The 16672-nt window shown below is 32.2% G+C and overlaps 2 protein-coding genes across 2 annotated transcripts; both read left to right on the forward strand.

Moving 5' to 3' along the window:
- Window positions 1–970: 970 nt before the first annotated feature.
- Window positions 971–4190, forward strand: LOC130654485 (uncharacterized). The gene is made up of 6 exons (XM_057457076.1): window positions 971–2512; window positions 2588–2661; window positions 2833–2941; window positions 3015–3053; window positions 3138–3182; window positions 3418–4190. The coding sequence occupies exons 1-6, from the start codon at window positions 2278–2280 to the stop codon at window positions 3555–3557; spliced, it is 642 nt and encodes a 213-aa protein (XP_057313059.1). The 5' UTR covers window positions 971–2277; the 3' UTR covers window positions 3558–4190.
- Window positions 4191–12631: 8441 nt separating this feature from the next.
- Window positions 12632–15441, forward strand: LOC130653898 (uncharacterized). The gene is made up of 8 exons (XM_057456395.1): window positions 12632–12990; window positions 13062–13115; window positions 13224–13364; window positions 13441–13514; window positions 13603–13711; window positions 13786–13824; window positions 14383–14427; window positions 14826–15441. The coding sequence occupies exons 1-8, from the start codon at window positions 12870–12872 to the stop codon at window positions 14969–14971; spliced, it is 729 nt and encodes a 242-aa protein (XP_057312378.1). The 5' UTR covers window positions 12632–12869; the 3' UTR covers window positions 14972–15441.
- Window positions 15442–16672: the final 1231 nt, after the last annotated feature.

Below are 16672 nucleotides of genomic sequence, written 5' to 3' on the forward strand. Positions count from 1 at the left end.
ATGTTAACGTTACCGAAACGTTACGGACTTTATATGGAAACTGTCTTTCAACGCCGGTCGTTACGTGCCCACCGGGATCTCTACGCGTGGGACATCAACAATGATGTTTGTCACAATCGCTATGTAACGAGCATTTTGTACTGATAATAATCAACAATACTATGTCGAAGTAACAGTAATAATACCATCAGCAGTTTTACTGAAACGTTTTAGGTAAAGGAAAAATCAAACTTAATTTCTAACAGAGCCACTTTAGCCGCAATAATGAGATTTTATAAGGAAATAAGGGACAGGTTAAATTAACAAAACTTTTATTAACCAGTTAGCAATATCTCGTAGTTATTTCCAGCTTAAAAAGAGGAACTTGATAAACCATTTGTTTTAATTGCAATTTGATGACCTGTTTCGGTAACAACAGACAATATTATGTTATTTGTCGAGGATCTGCAAATAAAAAAGTTGGCACGGTTGCGCAACAAAAGTGCATGATACCAGTGTTGATTTTTAAAAACAGTCCGACTGGTTTGTTATAGTTCATAAATAGTACTATTTTTGAATTTTACATTTAACAGTTATTATAACAAGTGAAAGTTTTGAACAAAGACTATGTTTTGTTATTGAAAATATACGTTGAGAAGTTGAGTGTTTTGAAATGAGGGTAGAATAAGTTAGTATTATCAGCAACAAATATCACATCTGATGTTTTTGAGTTCATTCGTATGATTACCGTGAGGAATACTTTGTTTTCTGTCTGTAAGATAACCTTATAACAAGTCTTGCACACCGTAACATTGCAACTTCGATAAAATAATTTTAAGGTTCACGGTGTCAAATGCTTTTGAAAGATCAATGAACACCCCAAGTGCATACTCATTTTTATCAAAACTTTCAGAAATCCTATTGACTAGTTCAATAGGATTTGAACCTGATCTGTAGAATGACCTTTTTGAAACCCCAATTGCTTTATGTACAACATTATCAACAAAATATTTGTAAATTCTGTTGTACATAATATGTTCTAAAATTTAATTTTAGAACATATTATGTACAACAATCATGTCATCATTAGTCATGTCACTTGCGTTGACACCTAGATATAGATAAGTTGTTAAAAGATTGATTAGCCTCCACGCCTCCAGAATAAGTGCAATGTATATTCAGAGTAAGTCAAGTGATCAAAAGAAGCCTTAAATACTTCAAAAGTTACATTTGTGGTGAACAAAACACCTTTTACTGCCCGAGGACAACTATAGACTTATAAACAGCCCTCATTTGGATTTTCCTAATCATATAGCATATTTCCTAGCTGCTTAGTCAATGGATGTGATATCAAATGACTATATCAAAATTTAGTCGCTATTGACACATTAAAATTATAAAGATATATCTTATATAAGAGAGGATCCCTGACTGCTAAAATCTTATGTTAGTGATCTATTGACATATAGCGAAACTAGGTACTGCGTTGCTTTCGAAACAAAACAAAAAAGCCCCATATTTTTTTAATATCTTGTTGTTAATCCTGTTTGCATTAGTGTTCTAGAAACGTTGTATAACATAATCACGCTTTATGCCAATCATGATACAAGGCACGTACTACTAGGTGTAACAAACTATGCGTCTAATCAAAGCAACTTAATAGTGGCCAGTACTGCAATTGCAGTGGGCAGATAGAAACAAATGGAGCAGCTATTATTATAAGCAAAGTTGAGCAAGAATCTCCAAAAGTTAACATGACAATACTTTTTAATCAGCTTAATTACATAAAATCAATGCGTGTGCAATAACCGTTTATGACTACTCCTAAATAATAAAATTAATTAAAGCTTTCATGACGCATGAAATTACAGAGTAATTTTGTATAAATACAAGTAAAAAATTACACTTGTAAAGTTCATCTTACAATGGCTGATCTAGTTTATGTATTCATTTATGCATTTCACTTTTTTGCTTCTTCTACCTTCTGTATCGTAAGTTATAGTTCATTGCTTTTGTATACTGCAAAAAATAGCACTAAACAATGCTTTCTTGACTTAAAAATGTAATTTTTTTTAGGATGGGAAAACAATAGCAGTTGCAACTGACAAGGACACACAAAATGGCAAAGGAAAAGGTAATTACCGCAAAAATTTGCGCAAGTATGGAACAGTGTACTTTTTAAAAAAAATTTTTAATTTGTTTATCAACATCTTTTAGATATTCCTGAAGTATGTCAGAAAAGAGCTTTTATAAAAACACATGACACAAAAGGTAGGGTGACATCAAACAAGAATTGTAATGTTCTGCATTAATAACAACTTTGTGAGTAGTTACGTTGTTGTTTTACTTACTCAAGCATTTGCTGACTTTATAGGGAAATGGCTTCTTCCAGAAGACTTCGTTAATTTTAAAAACTGCACTCAGTACTATCCATCCTGTAAACAACAAGTTGGAACATTAACCACAACATACGCTGAAGATTCAGATGGCAAAACCTTGATAATTTTTCAAGTCACTGATATTACCATGCAAGGTACATGACATTTGATGTTACTATTATTCTGTGAACGCATTTAAAAGTCTAATTATACAAATTTTACCATGGTAGGATGTTTGGGGTATTTACTTCAACTAACTGATGACATTGAAACAAAAGATATTTATTTTAATTTTGATAATGAGGTAAGCATTTATTTTTGCATATTGTAACTTCTAACTAATAAAATGGATTTCCATTTAAGGCCTCTTTTGGAAAATAATTTCCAAAGTATTTCTCCCACGCCAATAAGGAGATAAATCTTCTTTGAACAAAGCAAAGAATCAACAAAATGAAAATTACTTGGGGTATTTTAGGATGCGGACTTTATGAAAGTAATTTACTTCCGTCTTGGATTTACTTACAACTTTACTGTCACACCATTGCCAGGAGGCGAATCATTAAGCATAGTGACAAAGGCACCAAGTAAGTCCTATAATATGCAGAGTATAATTGAAAGCTATAAAGCTGGTTAATGATAATCCTTGCTGTGTTTTAGCACACTGTGAACTGGAAGTGATAAAAGATATATATAATAGTAAGTACAAAGTCAACTCTAGGTACTATCTTAAAACAATACCAAAAATAATTATACAACTAGTTTTCATTTTCTGTTTTTCAGAACTTGAAAAGGAAAAGAAATTATTTGCAGACTGTGATCAACCCAGTAAGTTCTGCTCGGTTTAATGGTACCTAGGTAGCAAAAGAGATCTGTAAAACATCTATGTGTTTATTGACGCAGTTTATAAAATCCTTTGTTTTTTGGTTTAGAATACTAGCTTTGTTTTTTGGTTTAGAATACTATGGGGTTTGAGTTTTATTAAAGCATGTATTTGTAAAATTGTGTTTGTAATACAGTACTGTTGAAAGATAAAATTACACCAGTTTAATTTCTTTCAAAGGTTATACAGAACGAAAACGTATCGCGACAAAAATATGCCAAAAGTATCCTCGCAATGGAGCGAAACGATGGAGAACAACACAGAAGTTGCTTACTCAGCGAAATTGCAAATTTGTACTCCTTTCTTATAACTCACTTTAAAAATTACGCCGATATTTTTTTACCTATAATAATGTTCATTTGCGGACACATGCTGGTAGCATATAATTATTTTCATTATCAGTGACGTATATAACAAAAAATAAAATAAAAAATTTGTTTAATATATGACAAGTAACCGGTGACGTCATTATTTTCTTTGAATAACCTTATACCAAACCCTATATCAAAAGAATGTTTAATATTAAAATAGTCTGTATATTAATAATGCCCGTATTCTGCGTTTCCATGCTTTTATAATATTGCAAGTCATAGAAATGCCAAGCAACCATTAGTTTTTCTAGATTCTACAATAATAACTTATATAATAATACGAAGTGTATGTGATGGTGATAGTGGATATCGTCATTTTACTTTGATGTCGCCGAAGTTCTCTTTGAAGTTGCCGAAAAAATCATGTCCATTTTGGAAGTACCGTTATTTTTTTACCTCACGTGATGAAAACGCCTCAATTTGATTTGCTGAAATAAATTTAACGGCTAACTTTCAAGAAATGGTGTCCTCTCGCCACTAAAAAAACCCACATCCCTTTATCTTGAATAAAGTAAAAAGAGTGGTTTAAAAAAACATATTAAAAAAGAAAAAAGTCTAAGTGAAGAAGTAGAAAAGTGAAGTTGGAAGTGGAGCTAGAAATAAGTTAGAAGTAGAAAATAAAGGCTAGAGTTTGATGTCGATTTAAAATCACAAATAGTAGGGCCTTTGATATTGTTAGATGGTTGGTTCTTATGTCGCTGGAGCAAGCAAACTCCCTTTTTTCAGCAAAAACTACAAAAAAGCCTCAAATACTCAAGTTCTATATGTTAACGCGTACGTAGCTATATTTGTTTACATTTTGTTGTATAATTAATGTACAATGGTGCGTAACTAATGTGTTTGTCCTAAAAATCAAAATGCCACATAACCTAGTAGCTGACTAACAAACGGAAAACTTTGGTTTGTTGAACTCACTGTAATGTTATTATTTTTTACATTACTATTGTTTCTTTTTATATGTGTTATACTAAGCATAAATAGCTAGCTTTAGTTTTAGCTACTGTTGGGCAGCTAATGTTAGCCTCCAAGTCCCACTCCCCATCCCATGATGGCTAGCTCTAACCTCTATGACTTATATTGTTATTCCGCTTTTTTACTTATCTATAGCTAGCTACCTTAGTTTCCAAACTTCTCTTCTTTTATGAGCACGAATGATGATGTAAAAATCTGCCTGCAAAATCTTTCAAAGTCTTAAACTTTTGCAGGATAGTCGGTTGTAGTTTTATGTCCATAAGAGTATAGTTATTTTCACATTTTCTATAAACTTTACAAGGGCACCACATGCAATATGACAAGTGGAATAATATTTTTCAGAATTAAAAGCGTGTGTTAAGTTATTTTTGATTCTGACATCCTGTTAATCTTTTGCCATAAGCCAACATGTAAAATGCCAGGTTATTTTTACAGGGGGTTGTGGACATTTAATTGCAAATTTACATGGGTTTATGACTTTATTTTAATTCATGAGAGGATGGTATGGTTGTTCGTGTTTTTGTTTATGTTGCAAACTGCTGTTTTTAAAATTTTGTGTAAACTTTTGTGGGAAAAAGACCACATGCAATAGATATATACTGAAAGAACAAATTTTTATTGAATTGGACTCCACTGAAGGCTGTTGTGTAAGCTAATGGCTTTTCATATTTGGTATTATAAAATTTTGTTTGGGAAAACTTAACAGTATGTTTTCAATTATTGACAAGAATTTTAAAAATTGTAATAACTGTGTTTGGTGATAATGAAAAAATTACTAAAACTTTTTTGTTTTTTATATTGTATGAAATGCTTGATTTTTCTATAATTTGATGTGTTTCATAACCTTTTTGTGAAAGATTTATGGGCAATGGCAATATGGGACATGCTAAATGAGCTGATTTTTGTTGATTTGGATGTGCTCCTCAAAAACCGATCTGTTTTATATTTTGTGTAGACTTTTGTGAGGACGGACCGTATATATATATTTCGAAAATAATGTCTTTGTTGATTCAAAATTTACTCCGCATTCTTCTTTGACATTTACGCTTAAAATGGTTGGTAAAGGTCACTACAGATCATCATACTAAGAAAAACATTTTATGTTCTTAACCAGTTAATTTTTACATTGTGTGTATATTTTTGCGGAACAGGATAGTATGTAGCTGAATAAACGATTATCCAGATATAAACTTTATGTTTTTGACACTTTTGATTAAAATAATAAATGTTTTCAACGTAATGAAGCGTTTCACTTAATAAGATATAAATATTTAAGATGTGTTATTTCTGACTTTATTATTATTGCTGGTGTTGTGCATGATTTTATGCATTACTTTGATTAGCGTTTCAAGCTTCACGCATTGGAAGCAACGTGTCAACAAATTTCAGGAAAAATATATTGTTTATTGACTGGCCCCGCTGGCAGACGTGGATTTTAAAGTGCAAATTTCTAAATATTTTTTTTTGTGTGCTTTAGAGGACTTTACTGACGTCTGCAAAAACACTTATATCTCCTTATGCGTTTGCGAACGCATATGATAAGTTTTTCCATCTGTACGCATTACAGGAAGCAGCTAAGCGACATTTCGCCAATTTTTTTATGTAAATGCACTGCTGATGTTAGCAAAATCTGCAAAACAACCTAATATTCTGCCTGAGTAGATTCAACCACGGGTCTTATCGACTAGTACAATAATAATACAACCAACCGATAAGGCCCGTGGAGAAATCCACTTAGGCAGAAGCACAATAAAAAATAGGTTGTTTTGGAATTTTTGCTGACGTTAGCACCGCTGATATGAAAAAAAATTTGTGAAGTTTAGTTTATTCGTTGCCTGTAATGTGTAGAGGTTTAAACGCTGATCAACTCAATGTATAAGTTCATATGTTTTCGACAAACGCCTAAGAAGAAATAAAGTTTAAAAAGTTTTGCTGACGTCAGCAATTACCCGTCAAAATTCCATTTTTTTATAAATCTGTATACCTGTTGCCTTTACGTATAGATCTTAAAACGCTGATCAAGAAAATGTATAGGATCATGTACTTTTGACAAACGGTTGCAGAGATATTAGGGTTTGAAGATTTTTGATGACGTCATCAACCCGTCAATTCCTAAACGGATTCGGGGATCCAGGTTTTCGAAAATTACCCAAGTTGGTCCTAGGTGGTCCCTAGTTACCAACGCGGTGAAAAACCATTGACGTCACCACCTTGTTTCCAAGTTATTTGGCCTTAAAATTTTAAGTGCACTGCAATGGCTTCATTAATTTAATATAGGATATTGAAGTTAAAGGAGTGTTATTGGCGTCGCGCCGTAACGTCATAATATTTAACACTTGAGACATACTTTTTACGGCAACTTCCAAGAAAATTTTGGTGACATCAAAGGAAAATGACGATATCCACTATGACCGTCACATGCACTTTGTATTTTTATAAGAGATAGCCAATTACTCCGGACTGTACCCCAAAACATCTCCCGAGATCAGTGCAAGGCTGAGGGCGATATTTAGGTATAATAAAGGGTAATCGGTTATTATTGTATTTGTTAACCGTCTAAGTTAGGTAAAAATAAAAAATAAGAATTTCGGTTTAATGTCCTTCTAACATTATAATTCAGTAGCATTACTTTCGGTAACACTCGACGGCAAACAGTCCCGTGTAAAAACAAACATTCTATGCAGAACTCGAAAGTCCCAATAGAATAAACCTTTGTAAACAAAAAACATTACGATGTTTGACACTTACAGAATAATGTATAAAGTTAAATGTGCAACTTAAATTTAATTATAGCGAATATTGAAGGAATTTTTTAACTAGCCAGCTAGCTAGTTAGCTAACTAGCCAAAAATAACATGGACCTCAACGAGTTTTAAATTGGGCGAGTAATCAAAAAGCTGAAGGGACGAGTCTAAAAATGAGGAGGGACGTATTTGTTACAAATTCGTTGTCCTGCATTTAGAATTTTTGAAAAACTGAATATAAAATCATCGTATTTTTAAGGACAATGAGCTAGTTAACTAGCCATGTTGAAGAAGCGTCCTGACAGAATGTTACTAAATCTGATTACTTTAACAGGTAAATTTGATATTGTTGTTGTTTCTATCCTATGAAAATGTTTTTATCGATAAATGTATTGTAGGAGTTCGGTAACAATATCATCTCTAAGAAAACTAGAAAATTAAACAACTAATACTAAAGGATGAAAGGAGTACTGCGTCCGAGGGAGAATTTAAAAATGTAAGTCTATTATAATTTTTGAAATTTGAAATTGATTTGCTAAATCGTACACTACACTACAAGTGCACAAAATAGCGATAAATTCTCCGTCGCACTCCTTTCATACCTAAGTATTGGTCGTTTAATTTTTTAGATTTCTTAGGGATAATGTTGTTACAGAAGAAGAAAGAGGATTATATGTGGCCTGTAACATCTTATCGGGTGAAGTTATAGTTATATATAAGTTATAGCTAGCCTGTAAAAATAATGCAATTTAACTTACTTTTCGTGACAAAAATGTCTTTTGTAAAAAGATTTTTTGAACCAAAATGCAACTTTGCAACAACGTTAGATATTGGTTGTCACAAACATTACCATAAAATTACCATAAAAAAACGTTACAGTAATTTCTAAAGTTGCTGCAACGTTGTGTTTTGGTAACATGACGTCTCGACTCAAAAGCAACGTCGCTGCAATGCTGCGTATTTGCTGGTAATATGACATATCTATGATACATGTTTAAAGGTAATGATTTAAATTAGCACTATCGACTTTTTGAAAGATGAACATCCTAATCAAACGTCAAGAATATGTAGCGTTCGCCACATGCTAAGAAACTCAATTGCTCATGTATTCGGTTCTTTATAACGGGTCCGAGAAGTAATTACAGATGTCTTATTAACTAGTTCATCCGAACTTTATGTTAACGTTACCGAAACGTTACGGACTTTATATGGAAACTGTCTTTCAACGCCGGTCGTTACGTGCCCACCGGGATCTCTACGCGTGGGACATCAACAATGATGTACCAACAATGATGTTTGTCCCAATCGCTATGTAACGAGCATTTTATACTGATAATAATCAACAATACTATGTCGAAGTAACAGTAATAATACCATCAGCAGTTTTACTGAAACGTTTTAGGTAAAGGAAAAATCAAACTTAATTTCTAACAGAGCCACTTTAGCCGCAATAATGAGATTTTATAAGGAAATAAGGGACAGGTTAAATTAACAAAACTTTTATTAACCAGTTAGCAATATCTCGTAGTTTTTCCAGCTTAAAGAGAGGAACTTGATAAACCATTTGTTTTAATTGCAATTTGATGACCTGTTTCGGTAACAACAGACAATATTATGTTATTTGTCGAGGATCTGCAAATAAAAAAGTTGGCACGGTTGCGCAACAAAAGTGCATGATACCAGTGTTGATTTTTAAGAACAGTCCGACTGGTTTGTTATAGTTCATAAATAGTACTATTTTTGAATTTTACATTTAACAGTTATTATAACAAGTGAAAGTTTTGAACAAAGACTATGTTTTGTTAATGAAAATATACGTTGAGAAGTTGAGTGTTTTGAAATGAGCGTAGAATAAGTTAGTATTATCAGCAAAAAGTATCACATCTGATGTTTTTGAGTTCATTCGTATGATTGCCGTGAGGAATACTTTGTTTTCTGTCTGCAAGATAACCTATAACCAAAGTAAGTCTTGCACACCGTAACATTGCGACTTCGATAAAATAATTTTAAGGTTCACGGTGTCAAATGCTTTTGAAAGATCAATGAACACCCCAAGTGCATACTCATTTTTATCAAAACTTTCAGAAATCCTATTGACTAGTTCAATAGGATTTGAACCTGATCTGTAGAATGACCTTTTTGAAACCCCAATTGCTTTATGTACCACGTATCATTATCAACAAAATATTTGTAAATTCTGTTGTACATAATAAGTTCTAAAATTTAAGAAAAGCAAAGGTAGTCCGAGATGGGTCTATAATTAGTAAGATTGGCGTGATTTCCTGATTTAAAAATTGATATTTTTCAAGCAATTTCTTGTGATTAAGTACATAAACAAGGAGAGGCTTAATTAGATGAGACACTTATTTCATCTTACCAGCACTTTTGTTGGTTTGCAAGCTGTCAAAAGCAGTATTCAATTTTTTACAGTTAAATTAAATTCTTTCATCCTAATTTTATACTTCTTTTAATATGAGATAAAATGATTGCTGCTTGATGGGATTTTTTGCGAAAGGCTTATAACAATGTTTGCAAAACAATGTTTAACCCATTTGCTATAGATGCTTTGCCAATTATCTAGATTACAAATAATTTCCTTTACTTTGTGCTAGCAATTATGTCCGCAAGCAAGTAGTCAACACATACACTTTTGATGCTCTCAAGCCATGTTTTAAACTATATTGGTATAGTTATAAATAAGAATAACTTCATACAGCATAAAGATCTTGGGGAGACAATACTAATACTAATGCCATCAGGTTGTCAAAACAAAGTTGATTTAACCATAAAATTGCAATAAGTAATAACAAAGTATACTACGAGCGTTATTGCGTCTTTCCGCTCCGCCATATTGTTAAGAGATTCTCGCTCCCAGACACAATTTCTGAAGAGAATTGAATATTTAGCGTGAGGACGTTTCCATTAACATTGAAAATAACGCTGATTTAATTTATTTGAATAGATATATCTCTAATAATATCCTGGATATCGGATGTTCATAGGATAAATTGACAATAGTAGCCAAAATTAAACAAAGAAGGCGGTTAAAACTTTGGGAAGTATGGATATTATTAACATCTTCTATAGTTAAACTGTTTGTCCACTATTAAAAAAAGTTTTTCAGACGGCTCTTTCATACATAATTCTTATTTGATTATACAAAAGTTTTGCTATAACCTTTCAAGCAAAGGAAGAATTAACATTAGTTATTAATGTATCAAGATTGATATAAGGAGCTGGATAAACTATGTTTTAAATGGTAATTTGACAAATTCGACATTATTTATGGCCTGCGGAGTATTTGTCAATAAAATGGATGAGTTTTAAATCTTTTAAACTTCACAGGCCTCCTCCAAGCAAACAAATTGCAATGAAAAACAAGTATGTTGGTTACCAATCAATACAAAAGCAACCGTTGTAATTTACCACATGACAGATGTTGTGACTAATTTTCCGCTTTAGGCTAGTCCTACAGGAAAATAATTAGTACTTAATTGAAATTAACTACCAATCAACACCTAATGTATTAATGATTTGAAACAATGCATCCAGTTCTATGTAGACACTATATAAAACTTTGCTCAACAAGAATAAAAAAAATTGTTTTTTAAAATGATGCATCCAAGTCATTTAAAGTACTGAATTAAAATGTATGTTTACTGCAAAAAATATGATTCACTCTGTTCAATCTAAATAATGGCCAAATGTTTTAATACTTTAATCCACTTAAGCATGATATGTCTTACTTTCACGAATGTAGCAACACCAGCATATGTGTTATTAAATTTAATAGTATCATAAATGTACGAACTATCCAATAGTATCATACATTCTGTTTCACGCGAACTTCCATGCAAGGAACAAAAATGCGCTCGATTTTCTATTTATTTCTTTTTTACAAATATTACATGCATTTAAGGGACACATTTACGGGTTATAAACTAATCGGAATGGAATAAACTTGAGACAATTCGTAAATTAAGTTAGCTGTAAGAACTTTAAAATAATTTTTGCACACGTGGTAATAGTCACGTATCGGTAAACAAGTGATCGGGAAAAGCATCAGCATTAACTTAACCAAATTTAATGGTTTAATAACTTTGTATAACTACAAAAGTTTTAAAGTCACGAGTTCTGAAATGTGACATTGTGTCGTGCACAACGTATAATAATGAGTAAGTTAAATGCAGGAACGCAAAGTGATAACTTTTTGCACATTATATCACTGTGGAATTTACGAAGCAGTTATTGTCTTTAGCAATTGCTATCTATTTTTTTAAATAAAGCTCAGGGATACTTATTATAATTATGGTATCAGTCAACCTTGTAGATGCGTAATTTCCGCTTGTTGACCTTTGTTACTCGTTTCTTTAAGTGATGAACTAAGCAACGTGGGATCAGCTTACAATGCATCCATATTTTAAGACAGGAGACTCTGTGCCTTGTATCACATGTCCCTTTAAATATACTTAGAGATCTTTGTTTGTTTTATTCAAATTCTTTTGTAATCTTAATTTTCCACAGTCACAGAGGTCATGTTTTAAATTCATGGATTGATTAGCCTCCTTGTTTCAAATATACCCAAACAGGTTTCTATTTAATAATTTGGACAGTAAAAAGTATTCTAATAGAATGTCCGAAATTTCTATGACAGAACATGCGCCTTCAAATTCCTACAGAGAGTGTTAAGTATTCAAGTAAAGTAGTAAGACTATTAAGTGTGACATATACAAAAAACAAGAAAAAAAGTAGATCACGATTCGGAAAAAACAAAGTGCATGAAATAATCATCGATTATCAACTACACACATGTGACATGACAAATGCTTATTTTATGTAAAAAACATACCCAGTTTTAAGCCCGAAGGTACGGAGAAATTTATAAATAATTTTATAAAAGACCCTCAAATTATGCTGGTTATATGCCGAGAAACTTAACTGAGCTTTCAACTTTGTTGCTAGGACTAGAATATTGCATGTTTTTTAGCATTAGGCACGACTCTGGAACAATAGATGTAACTTATTTATTCTTTTATAACTAATTTTCTATCTTTTCCTGTTTATTTCAGTGTTTTGTTAAGGTAATATAACACGCAGCTTTTTTATAACAATGACAACAGTCATACACTGCTAGGTGTAGTTCCAATTTACGTATGTAATGTAAAAAACTAAGAAACAAGTTGACGGTATGTGAAATTGTAGTGGGTGGTAAGAAACAATTAGCTATTATTTTAGAAAGAAGTTGTCGAAAATTTCCAAATGTTATCATGACGATGCTTTTGAATAAACCTAATTAAATCTGATTAATTTGTGAAGAGTAAGCGTTTATGACTTTTCCTAGATAACATAATTGTATAAACACTTTATGATGCAATAAAGTAAAAAGGGTTTAGTATAAATATAAGTGAAGACTGTAAAGTTAACCACACAATGGCTGGTAACATGTATGCCTTCATTTTTGCACTTCATGTTTGTGCTCTCACTGCTTTGTATATAGTAGGTTTTTATTCGTTACATCCTCACATTCTTCTTAACATCGTTAATTATGTATAGTTTAGGAAAAGTTGAAAATAGGCAAAGCATTACTAAAAGTTCAATTTCATTTAAGGATGGGAAAACAATAAAAATTCCGACTGAAAAAGACAAAGGAAATGCGATCCCAGAAAGTAAGTTAGAGCGAAGAATGGCGCATTGTAAATTTTACATATTTTCTTCTTTAATCATCAACGCTTTTTAGATGTTCCTGAAAGATGCAAGAAAGTTGCTTTTATAAAAGCACATGGTAAAAACGGTAGGGAGTCATCAAGTAATAACGTAACTGTAGTTTTTAATAAAAAATAAATATCTGTTATGAATTGAATGCATCTGGCAAAGCTTTTTCTAACAATTTTCTTTCCAGAAGATATTGATAATCTCAGAAACTGCACTCAATACTATCCAACCTGTAAACACCAAGTTGGAACATTAACTACAACATACGCCGAAGATTCAAATGGAAAAACTTTAATCATCTTTCAAGCCACGGACATTAAAAAGCAAGGCACGGGGCATTTTGTATTATTATTAAACTGTTAACTAATTCAACTTTTTTAATGAATAAAATTTTGTCTTGGTAGGATGTTTGGGGTATTTGCTTCAACTAACTGATGATATTGAAACCAAAGATGTTTATTTCAATTTTGATAATGAGGTGCACATTTCTCTTTTAAGCTAGTGATAAAGTACGTTTTTCAATAAGGGACTTCTTCTTATAAAATTTCTAATTTGGTTGATTTTAGGATGCGGACTTTATGAAAGTAATTTACTTTCGTCTCGGATTTACATACAACTTTACTGTTACACCATTGCCAGGAGGTGAATCATTAAGCATAGTGACAAAGGCACCAAGTAAGTCGTATTATATTGGAAGTATAATTGAATGCTATAAAGCTGGTTGTTGATTATCCTTGTTGTTTTTCTAGCAAACTGTGAACTAGAAGTGATCAAAATCATTTACTACAGTAAGTGCAAAATCTACATGTGATATTATCTGAATATATTGCTAACCCGGTAATTAATGTAGAAGGTCATACGAAAGAATGTCAAATTATAATAAAAACCTTGTTAGACACGGGCGATTCGATAAAATGGTATAAATCAAATTTTATGGTCAACATAATCATGTTACCATTGATTGCGAATTACCAATAAAAAAGTTGTTAAAAGTAAAGTAGTCACTGCTCACTTCTGTTTTGCATATGAGCGGGTCCATTATTTGAACAGTTGCTATGGTTTCGGTCAATACCGGAAAATATTGCCTGCTATGACGTAAATTGTAATAAACATCAGAAAAACCAACGTCTGCAGCAACGACTACAACTAACAAAATAAATTTATGATACATAATTTGAATTTAAACTACTTAAATTACGAAGTTCTCGGTGCTGACCATGGTAGCCCCGATAACTAACACTTTCGCCACCCCCTTTTCGAACCTATTTTGCTACCTACAGGGTTACCCCTTACCCGGGTAAGAAATAAAAATATTGTAATTATTTCATCTTTTTTTTATTTTTTAGAACTTAAAAAGGAGAAGAAGTTGTTTGCAGATTGTAATCAGCCCAGTAGGTTGTGTTTAATCTTATGGTATTGGTATTCTGGTTGTAGGTTGTGAGGGCTGGTTATAATTTATGTTTGAAATAGATTTCCCGAACTAACAACGAATTTGTTTGAAAGAGACGACAAAATAAATTTTTTATATTCTTTGTTATTTGTAAAAATCTTGTCGCACCCTTGATTTCTACTTTACGGAGCAGAGAGATGGTGTAGACTGCAAAAACTTATATTGATCACTCTTTATAAAATACTGAGACGTTTTGTTGCAATGTATTGTAGAGTTGATTGTTTTTAAAAGGCAATATGATTTTATTTCATTACATTTTTATTATCAGTCTTTCAGGGAAGTAATAGAACTGTTAAAAGTGTAAACTACTGGAACTAAACTCATACTTTTTTGTCAAAGGTTATACAGAACGAAAACGCATCGCGACGGAAATATGCAAGAAATATCCTAGCAATGGACCGAATAGGTGGAGAACTACGCAGAACTTGCTGACTGAGCAAAAGTGCAAATTTGTACTCCTTCCAAATAACTCACTCTCAAGATGATACTGATACTTTTCTTAATATTACTCCATTGATGGATTTAACACAAGCTGACAGCACAAAATTATTATACAGACGTAAAAACTAGCATAAATAATAATCATACAAAATATATCTTATTCAACATTCAAAGTGATTCTATGTGTTTTGGTCAACTCCTATACAACTGCGTTTAATTTTATTTGACGATAACATTTTGTTATGTATACGAACATTTATCTTTATTAATGTACAAGATATTCTTTTGTAAGTGGTAGGCTCAAATAAAAAACACGATCGTTAAATGCGCATTGTGACACTAAGGCGGTTCCAACACAAACGAGGGTTTTAAGACCCGCACCTACCGAGACCAGGGTGGAGCCTAGGAAGTCAACGCTTTTAGAGACCCACAGTAGATTGAAGGAATATATAGCAAGAAGCCCTCTGTCTCACAGATTTTGACCATTAGAAATAAACATAAACAAACAAGTGATTTTAATAAATTGAAGAATTTAAATATTACAACAGGTTGAATATCCGGGAATAAGTAACCAGTATTTCTTAAATTATAAGTTTTCTAAATTACATTGAGAATATCTACCTGCGGTATCATCTAAATATGTTGCTACCCCGTTAACAACTGTAGAAGGCCATACAAAAGAATGCCCAGTTATGTGACAGAGGTTAATATCAGTCATTTTTTGAAAAAAATCATGCACTTTATGATACACGGGCGATTTAGTAAAAAATATAAAGGAAATTTTATGGTAAACATTGTCGTTACCATTAACTGTGAGTTGCCAATAAAAATGAAGTAAAAAGTAAAGTAGTCACTGCTCATTGGCAGTACAGGAAAATATTGCCTGCTATGACGCAAGTTGTAGTAAATAACAGAAAAATCAACGTGTGCAGCAACGACCACAACTAACCAAAAAGATTTTATAATACATAATTTGCATTGTTTTTAAATAATTTAAACTCTTGAACTTTATTTGATTACCACTAACACTTGCTCCACCCGCTTTCCGAAACGATTTTGGTTCCTACAGGGCTACTTCTTACCCGAGTAATAAATAAAAATAATGTAATTATTTTATCTTTTATAATTTTTTTAGAACTTAAAAAGGAAAAGTTGTTTGCATACTGTAATCAGCCTACAAAGTTGTGTTTAATCTTATTATATTGAGATTTGGGTTGTAGGTTGTGAGGGAGGCATAATTGAATTTCCGCGCCCGAAGGCGTAGGAAATTTTTTAAAACCGTCGTTTTTTTTTTCGGAGCATTTCTTGAGAAAATATCGACCCTGGGATTTCACGTTCTTTAGAAAGGAGGATGGTATTGGTATAACCGACTAACTAACTAACCCTGTCCCAAATGGTCAATTGCAAAGTCACAGATTTAAACTTCGTACCCAAGCTCCCTAAGTACTGTGAAGTCATCTAAATGACGCTTCAGGCCAAAATTGGTATTTGTTTTCGACTAAATTTGGCACAGTTAACAAAAAAGTATGCTGAACATGATGGTGACATCAAAATTTTGGTTTTTTGCCACCTTAAATGTCATTTTAGGCCAAAACTGGTCCAAAAATTAAAACTACTTCATTTTCAACAAAAATTGGCAAAGTTAACATAAAAAAAGTATGCTGAACATAATGGCAACATCAAAATTTTGATTTTTGTCACCTAAATGCCATTTTAGGCCAAAATTGGTCCAACAATTAAAACCA

This window comes from Hydractinia symbiolongicarpus, chromosome 8 (assembly GCF_029227915.1).
Source record: "Hydractinia symbiolongicarpus strain clone_291-10 chromosome 8, HSymV2.1, whole genome shotgun sequence".
Taxonomy (NCBI): domain Eukaryota; kingdom Metazoa; phylum Cnidaria; class Hydrozoa; order Anthoathecata; family Hydractiniidae; genus Hydractinia; species Hydractinia symbiolongicarpus.

Coding starts and splice junctions, on each gene's coding strand:
- LOC130654485 (XM_057457076.1), top strand. CDS start 2,278: ATGTTCTGCATTAATAACAACTTTGTGAGTAGTTACGTTGTTGTTTTA. Junction 2,513..2,587: donor CACTGATATTACCATGCAAG/GTACATGACATT, acceptor TTACCATGGTAG/GATGTTTGGGGTATTTACTT. Junction 3,054..3,137: donor GATAAAAGATATATATAATA/GTAAGTACAAAG, acceptor TCTGTTTTTCAG/AACTTGAAAAGGAAAAGAAA.
- LOC130653898 (XM_057456395.1), top strand. CDS start 12,870: ATGTATAGTTTAGGAAAAGTTGAAAATAGGCAAAGCATTACTAAAAGT. Junction 13,365..13,440: donor CACGGACATTAAAAAGCAAG/GCACGGGGCATT, acceptor TTGTCTTGGTAG/GATGTTTGGGGTATTTGCTT. Junction 13,825..14,382: donor GATCAAAATCATTTACTACA/GTAAGTGCAAAA, acceptor TTTATTTTTTAG/AACTTAAAAAGGAGAAGAAG.